At 37.9% G+C, this 9,470-nt stretch overlaps 1 protein-coding gene across 2 annotated transcripts in view; it reads right to left on the reverse strand.

Moving 5' to 3' along the window:
• Nucleotides 1–7,684, reverse strand: part of lpgat1 (lysophosphatidylglycerol acyltransferase 1) — a 65,435-nt gene extending 57,751 nt beyond the window's left edge. Inside the window, exons 1-2 of one of the 2 annotated variants that reach the window (XM_082506629.1) lie at nucleotides 7,094–7,684; nucleotides 6,178–6,430 (exon numbers count right to left, since the gene is read on the reverse strand). In XM_082506629.1, coding sequence (XP_082362755.1) covers nucleotides 6,178–6,415 — 238 coding nt within the window. In that variant the 5' untranslated portion in view covers nucleotides 6,416–6,430; nucleotides 7,094–7,684. Of the gene's footprint in view, nucleotides 1–6,177; nucleotides 6,431–6,984; nucleotides 7,045–7,093 lie in introns of those variants that run through there. The other variant, XM_082506628.1, reaches the window with a different exon arrangement.
• Nucleotides 7,685–9,470: the final 1,786 nt, after the last annotated feature.

Below are 9,470 nucleotides of genomic sequence, written 5' to 3' on the forward strand. Positions count from 1 at the left end.
TTAGCGGCTGCCTTTTGTGTAGTTTGCAATATTTGCCTTTATTTATCTGAAAAAGTCTCATGTTCCTTAAGTACATCTACCCTGTTGAACTTATTATGGGAAATAAATATTTAAATAAAAACAAGCTGCTGATTATTTCACATTTTACTTGTGAGCAACGGCACATTTAAATCTTACAAATATAGTTATTTGGCTTATATCGTGATAGATATCGTTATCGCCTGAAATGAAAAAAACATATCGTGATATGAAAAAAATCTCATATCGCCCAGCTCTACTTCAAATTAAATCAAAAAGACTATATTTTCCCATCCAAAATAATGAGCTTTCAGAGTTTCCAGATGTTTCAGCTCATGGAGTAATGATTGCAGTGGACATGCTGTGGAGTGAGTTTTGCTCTTATCCGTGAGATGATGTTCCCAGCTGCTGATAACCACACTAAAGATGTTCTCTGTCCTGACTTCAGCCATTTGAGAGGTGCATGAACCTCTTTACAGGACAAACTCATCTATTCAATTTTGCTTAATACTAGTAAAACAGAACAAAACAAACATTTACATGGTATTAGTACATGAAGTGTCGTCACATTTTTAAAGCTGATGTCATCCTTTATTGCAACCCCAATAATCAGCAGCCAACAAACCAGAAAAGGTGCAAAATTCCCACAACTGTCCATTAATTAGGAAAGAATGCAGCTCTCGGTTGAGTATCTAGTTTAGAAAAAAAAACATTAAAAAATAAAGAGAGATTAAGAGTGCATTCACCTCATAGTAACATAGCTACTTTAACCCTCAGCCTTCACTTGCACCATCAAACTGTGAGAAAATCTGGAATTATAATTTAATTTCATATAAACTGCCCCTGTGATCACCAAAACATCCTCATGCGAGTGTTTGTTACTGATAAAATGATCCACGATATCTACAAAGCACCACTGTTCTGTTTCTCCACAGGAGGTGATGCAACATCCGTCATGTGTGATAGTTAACCAAAAGCATAGCTTTAAGACTGCAGCGTATTAATCTGTCAGAGCCCTTCCTGACATATTTCTAGACTTTCTGGACTGCAAACACAGCCTGAACAGACTCCAACTTATAATATCCATCATACGCCAAGATATTTACTTATCAGTCTTTAGGAACATCATAGATAAAAACAAGCAGCTAGGAGGACTCCTTGTTTAACACTATGCTGTCAGTTAATTGGTATAAATAAAATCACAACCTTGTGCTTAAATGCTTCGGTCAGAATGCAACGTTTCATTCCATCCAATAAAACATTTATGTGAAATTTCATCATAAATTATTGATGAATTCTTGAGTTATGGCCAAAAAAGACATTTTGTGAGGTCATGATGGTGCAGACCATGGATACCATCTAAAATCTGGAAAAAGACCATTCATAAGATGGGATGCATGACTGGACAAAAAATAAATTACTTAATTAAAATCATTCCAAAAGTACATAAATAGTTTTTGCACAGTTTCTTAAAACATGGCTTATCTGACCAATTTATTGTTAGATTAAATGCCAATTAGGATTCTGCCGATTACACAAAACTGCAAAAAGAGTGTTTATTACGATGAATCTACAGCAAAGTTTACAACACATTTTTGTTTGCCACATAACAGGGCAGCACAGCATCATGTTAAGTATGGTATGCAGACCAATCATGAATACAGTCACCCACAGGCCCATTTGGAGTCCAACTGTTAGCCAAACAGCAATGATTAGACTCCACAGCAGGAACATTTAAAGCAACCAATACCCGCTTGTTTTCAGCACTGTAAAGTCTGGCCACTGAACCTGCTGCAAATGAAGGTGCTGAACCGTTTTCACTTTTGCTTGCAAGGCTTTCTATTAATGTTGATTTAAATTATGGGAAGATTTATGGAAAAAAAAAAAATCAGATTGCCCTTCCCTTAGAAATTAGAGTAGAAGCAATGTGCGATTTAAGATTGAGATCAAGTCTGATATCAGACTACAACATTTATTGAACACGGAAAGAAAAATATGGACTATAAATGTCGAAATCTGTGACCTTGGACAAAAACTAGAGCACTGAAATAGTGCTGTGTCGTCCACACTAAAAGATTGCAAAGACAATGCGGGGAACCGGGGTTTGAGCAGGTCCGCTTTGTGTTGAGAGGTAACAGTGCTAACTGACTCAACCTTGTCCCAGTGCCCTTGAGCACAAAATTCAGACTGTCACATACAAAAGGACAACCAGGACTGCCCGCTGAACAGTTCATCTCGTGCTTTTTCTGTCTTTTCCCATTTATGTTTTTTTTTTTTCCCCACATATCAGAACTGTCTGAGTATCAAAGCCACAAATGAAATTTGGTCGGAGCTGCATAGTGATAACATCCTCAATTGTAATTATACCGCTCGGACCAAATTGGAGCTGCATAATGATAACTTGGATTCTTAAAAGCTATGCAAGTATATTTACATAGCTTTTAAGCAGAAGTAAAACTGTAGCAGGTAGCTCCACATCTTTGACTTAGCAGAATTTTTATAACAATAACATTACTCAGACTTTGAGAATAATAATAATAATAATAATAATAATTTTGCATCATAGCTGGCTCATCTCTTGCGCCTATGTCCATCTGCCCAGCAAACATTTCAAACTAACCAAACGCCGACTGCTGGTCTTTTCTTGATATCTAATCGATTCAAAGTTAGTCCTACTGGAGCTGTCCAGTCCAACCACATTTGAGTTTCACACATTTTGTAAAATTTGTATTAATATTAATTATTTATTGTAAAGAATCCGTTGGTAAAGTTTAGGTATTTGCAACAAACTTGGTTAGGGTTACAAAAAGATCCTGGATTGGGTTAAAAATAAAAGGACTCTCTCGGTTGCCATGGTAATGCCACCCTGCTTTCACTGAACAAAATGACACAATGTCTTCTGTTATGAAATGTACTTCCTATTCAAATGCAATACCTACACGTTTAAAGAAAAAAAATTAACCCCTGCTGGATAATGGTAAGGTTTCAACTGACTGGAAATCAAAATGGGGACTCAGTAAGCCATTTTTTTCTCTCTCCATCGTGATTTGTAATGCAGCAATTCTTAAATACAAAGTTTTCATTCATTTAAAGAAAATGTATTTTTTCTGTGGACCCACTGTAAAAACCATATCATTTATTTTATCTAATACTTATTTAATTCGGCATATTATGAATAATTAATAGAAAAAGATGTAAAACTTAAGAAAATACAATTAAAAGCTCATAAATCTATACACTCCTTCACACTTCCAGAGCTGTTCAGTGGGCTCTTTGCCAGGCTGATTCTGGCCCCTGGGCCTTATGTTTGACACCCCTGCTTTAAAGTGATTTTTCAAATTTCGAAATTGCAAAGCATTAATGGCAAATGGCCTGTATTTGTATAGTGCTTTTCTAGTCCCTAAGGACCCCAAAGCGCTTTACACAACCAGTCATCCACCCATTCACACACACATTCACACACTGGTGATGGCAAGCTACAATGTAGCCACAGCCACCCTGGGGCGCACTGACAGAGGCGAGGCTGCCGGACACTGGCGCCACCGGGCCCTCTGACCACCACCAGTAGGCAACGGGTGAAGTGTCTTGCCCAAGGACACAACGACCGAGACTGTCCAAGCCGGGGCTCGAACCGGCAACCTTCCGATTACAAGGCGACCTCCCAACTCTTGAGCCACGATCGCCCCAATGTAATTAATTAGTTAATTAATGTAACTAATGTCCCATTTTATCTGGTTTTCATCACTTTAAAAGATCCAGAACAAATACTAGTACGTACACATAGCTATACATAGTATGAGTAGTACCAGATTGCAAATTACAGTGTATGTCATACCTTTAAAATCTGAATTAAACTTTAATGGCCAAATATCTCACTCCAAATCCTGTCGATCAAAGCCTGCAATACATTTTGCTCAACGCAAGTCCAGGTGCTCTATAGAGTGAAAGCTTTGAATTATTAATTAGCATGCCTTGTTGCTTCCTATGTTCACCACTTAGCAGTTTGTAAGCATTTTGCTCCATATAAATGAACCCGACTGTAGCCTGAGTCACGTCAAGATATCCAACCAGCCATTCGAGTGGAAACAACGACGACCTGTGATATTCGTGTCTGTCAGGTGAGTGTGTCTGATATTCTGTCTCCATCTGTCATTTGTGGAGCACACCAACAATTAGCTTCATTACTGATTTATCTGGCAACTACGCTCTCAGTTAATTAACCTATAAAATGTCAAAAACGGTGAAAAATGTGCATTGTAATTTTTTGAATGCACCAGACGCTTTTTTAATGTCCTATTGTGTCCGACTACAAATCCAAAAGCTATATGGAATTCATTTACTGATAGAAATGACAAAGAAAAGCACAAAATCATTACAAAAAGGTTTTCTTAATCTATAATTTAATCGGCTACTTTAAATGAACCATCTGCAAATGCACAATTCTTATTTAATTAAGAAGAAATATATTCAACCTTATAAACAGCAAGCAATGCATTTCAATACAACACCACTTAAACAGAATCAGTTATTAAAGCAAGTAACCACAATTATTTGAAAAAGCTCTACTGAAAGTAGGGCAAAGTTTAGCTTTTTAAAATCAATCTCTCTTTCTTTGCTCTGTTGCACAATCTCAGTCACACTTTTCACTCTTCTTAAACTTAACTTCATTTTTATTTTTTTAAGAACTGTTGTATATAGAAAAGTTTTTGCACCATCTTACAATTATTTCCCTTGTGGGATCAATAAAACATCAATTGAACGAGCTGTTTATTTTTATTGAATCATTTGGCCAAAACATTAGTAGCTTATTAATCAATTAACCATACACCTGAAGCTGCAAGAGGTAACATGTTTCCACAACTTGGAATGTCCAAGAATAGACAAATAGCTTCCTTATTGACTCGTTTTTTCAACAAATGGTATTTAAAAAAAAGAAAAGAGGAAAAATTACTAAATTTACCCCATTTACTGTCTTACATCAACCTGTGATGCTGCATCAGTTTTAAACTATATAAATATATATAAAACTAGTGTGGAAGGATTTTAAAATGCTTCTGCTATTTATCATAATAAAGATATTACAAACAAACAAATATATCAGTATCATAAATGGCCCATACTGTTTTTGTAAACGCTGATATCAGCCCTTTATTTTGCAGTCCATGCCCAATATAAAAAATAAATAAATAAAAAAAAATTATAAAAACATAGTTACACAGGCCAAGAGACCAGTTGGCAACCACCTGTTGCTACAGAAAAAATTGCATTCTTCTGCTAGTCGTAAGTGCCTGCTGAAGGTGCTTTGAAATCAAATGCTAAAGCCTCGTTCATGTCGGCCCAGAGCGTGGCGAGTGACGCAACGATAACCATCGGTCACTATGGAAAAATGTGTATGCCACAACCAGTTTGCTATTGCTAGGTGAAGTTGGTCACAAAGTGGTATACCACACAGAAAACCTGTGACTCCTTTGGCCAGTAGCAGATTGTGAAGTTCACCTGTAGTTTGCATGGAATTTGCTGATTTTTCTGCAAATTCTCGCCAACCACTGTCCGAGCAGTGAAAACTATCAAACATGAAATGCAAAGCGAAAATGACGGCCGTTCAGCTTCAACGCAAAATATGCCCTTTTTGATTTGGTTTGGTTCAGCAGTAATGCAAAACATCAACTTTTACAACGTTTTACAGTAGGACATTCAGCAAACCCCAAGTTTGTTAAATAACATGTTTACACAATATTTAGTTGTCATGATGCTGGGCGGTATTAGCCAATGCTTGTCTCGCTCTCTTTCATGTAAGTACATCTAAGTCACAGCAATAAGCATTTGTTTCTCTCAAACAGGTTTTGGGTTGATGTTATATGCATTAAGCATTAAAAATGTGTACTTTACCCTACAGCAAACAGAATACTTCTATTAGCTTTTGAAGACTTTGAAATTATCTTCCCAATAGCAATAACTTCTTAAGTAACCTCATAGGACCTGGAAGAAAACAGGCCTATGTGAAGAAAAGACTTGAAGCTCATACTGGTGTTAGAGCAGGCTCCTGCATTATTAGATGGTCACCACTGAACCCATCATCCCCACACACACACACACACACACACACACACACTGGATGACAAAAGAGGAAAAAAAAAAAAAAAAAAAAAAACATCTTACCTGTATAACCTGCAACCCAACCCCATGAAGACACCATGGCCAGCAACCACTTGAACATGATGCCTTCAATGTGCCAGAAAACGGAGCGGTCCCATATTCTCAGGGGTTGAAGCAGCATCAGGTACAAGCAGTAGGATGGGATGGCTACACAGTTGTTGATGAACATAAAAGTGAAACGGAGCACGGATCTGAGGAGAACCCAGACCAGTTTCCCGGCCCCATCCAAGAGCTGTGCCATCCTGATACACACCGTCTGCAAAAGGACACACGCACGGCAGCAGTTAGCCTCTCCTACTGACTTGTTTCACAAGACAGGAAACAAGTCATGTGTGCAACTTGCATCACGTTATCCTCACTGTACACAAACTGTCTGAACCAATCCCCAAATTTACTCATAGCTATTACACACACATCCGTACACACACTCTAAACCAAGCAGAGTCTGCCGCTAACCGGCTGAGGCTATTTCACGGAATTTATATGTAACACACGCGTCCTGGACGCTGCAGTCACAGTATTGATAATGAAGATTTACTCTTAAATATGCCCGCTCCTTCTTTAGCGACAGTCTGCTAGCGGCCAATCTTTTACAGTTTTCCTTGCAAAGACAGCACCATAAAAGGACCAGCCGCTCAGGACACGGTCGAGTACTTCATGACATGCTAGCTAGCGGTGGAGTGAGTTAGCATAACGAGATTAGTTAATAAATATTGGCACTATTGCAAAATAGACCGACACGCACAGCATAGGAAGCTAAGACTTAACACTCCAGTGTTTTACGAGACAATAACACACGTTAACTCGTACGCTGGGTGTCTGGAGGCTCCTGCAAAGCGCAATAGCCGTGTGCCTCATCCAGAATATAGCCCGACCCCTGTAATTGAGTAGTAAAAGTCCTGTAGCTCATGTTACTCACCCGGTTACCGTCACTGAAGCATCCAAGGACGGCCGAAGGTGCAGCTAATTGTTGGAGCGAGATAAACGCTGTCACGTGTACCCAACCCAGGAGGTTAAGTTAGCAGTATTTGCAGGTCGGCATGGTCGGGCTATCAAACGTGGGGGTCAAAGGTGGAAATACTGCGCGATAAAACTGCGGCTGCACCCATTTAGCTATAAAACGCGGACTGCTTGGGAACACGCTCAATCCCGGAGGGCACCGTTAGCTCGCTAGCTGGCTAGCAAGCGACTCCACTCGAGCGCCGCTGGCTCCATCTCAGTCAGACACCGGGATAAATCCTCTGATGCATCATCATCATCACCATCATCGTCATCGTCAAGTTAGCCGACCTCCCATTAGCGAATATTGACGAGAGGCGGCTCAGCCGACGAGGGGAGGCCTGTTGGGATCAGCCCTGATCGTTAGACAAACGCGCCTTAAAATATGCACCGCAGGTACACATCAAATACAAAGATCAGCGATTTCTCGTCTCTAGCTTCCAAGAGCCGTTGTCTTTCTCCGGATGCCGATCACACCGCGTCAATGTACACAAAAGATCAACAGGATCGGAAATGATATGATCCTGCCTTCAAAATAAAATCTTCTTAGTAGTAATCGTACAAAGTGAAGTCAGCTTTTTTTTCTTTTTTTTTTTTTGGTCTAGATATTATGCTATTAAATGAAAATAAAAGGCTTAACTAAAAATCCTTACATGTCCACGCCAGGAACCTCTTATCTTATCTTTAGTATTTAGTCACTTTTGTAGATTAACATTGTTAAATGTTCTTATAAGGTTGGATTCCTCACTGAGAAGATAAAGTAGTTTGAGGAGCTCCTGAGAGAGAGAGGTAATAACAGAAGGAGGAAAGTTAGTAAATAAGGAAGTGCAAACGATTACTAAAGAGGAAGTGAGATTAGCTATTAAGAGGATGAAAAGCAGAACGGTCCATATGACATACCTGTGGAAGTATGAAGATATCTAGGAGAGAGCTCAGTGGACCTTTTTACACAGTCCACTGAAAGGATGAGGTGCAGAGGTGTAGTAGCTTCAGAGGGATAAGGATTATGATCATCATCATCACAGAGATCATTCCTGTTATCCAAATATCTGACTATAGTCTATACATTTAAACAATGATCACCCAAACAGAATTAGCAAAAATTATTGCACTTTTTTAGAGTTTAACTCAACAAATTATAAATTAAGTAAACCCCGAGCAGCTGCTGGAACAACTATCAGCCTATATTGGATGATTAGCAAGACCCCACCCCCAACGATCAGCCTATATTGGATGATTAACAAGACCCCCCATCATACTTCCAGTATTCACTTTGTCTAATGTTTTAGGAAGATCATCCATATAAAAACGGAAACAAAACACCTGACAATATCCTGCCTAGTCAGATCACGCTGGTTACTAAAAAGGATGTAGGTTCCAACGAATAAGTCTTGATTAGTTCACTAAAGATTCAAATGTCTGATTATTTACAAAGTTACAAACAGATCATTGTCACATAATCATCATGTTTTTAATCTTTGAGCTTTTTTTTCTCCATATTTATTTGTGCAATTTTTATACCTGAATATATTAGATTTTTAAATGTATTCTTTTCGCAGAGTTATGAAAAGCTTTAATGTTGATGGTGTTGTCCTGTGAGGATGTTTTACATACATTTATGTATATGGTTTCTTTTACTGTTTAGTTTTTGCCATAATAAATCATTTCTAACTTTTTTGTGTAATGAAATGTTGGGCTCTTGTATTAAGAAAATTAAATGTTTCTAAACATTTATTGTTTGGCCAGATCTTGTATAAAATAAATTTTCACATTTATTTTATTTTTTACACTTTTTTTTTTTAAATTCTCCATAATTAAATATCTTGAACTTATAATATGAACTGTATTCTTAAATGTTTATTGCTCTGGTCATGTGATCATACTCTACTTATTCTTGTTTTTTGTTTTTAATACTTTTATTAGTTCAATAAAATATTACCTATATTATGGAATAATGTTATATATACTACCACTACTACTAATGATGATGATAATAATATTGTAATCATTGCCACACTAGTTCAATGTGAACTAGAAACTAATTTGAATTTCTATTGCACAATGAGGTCATCGAGACACTGATTTTGAAAACCAAAAGCGGATGTTGTTGTTTTTTAAGAGCTTCTCGCTTGATCATCTGACGCCTGCCAGTAGTCTGAGTGCGCAGACTCCGAAGTGCTGATGGTTGGTTTCAGTCTACGACCACAAAAATAAATAATAAATTTAAAAAATCTTATGACTACATCTGAAGTCATCTCGGCACATTTCCAGTTAGTTTTTAAGCTCACATTTGGTTG

The sequence above is a fragment of the Aulonocara stuartgranti genome, assembly GCF_965226115.1.
Source record: "Aulonocara stuartgranti genome assembly, chromosome: 15".
Classification (NCBI taxonomy): domain Eukaryota; kingdom Metazoa; phylum Chordata; class Actinopteri; order Cichliformes; family Cichlidae; genus Aulonocara; species Aulonocara stuartgranti.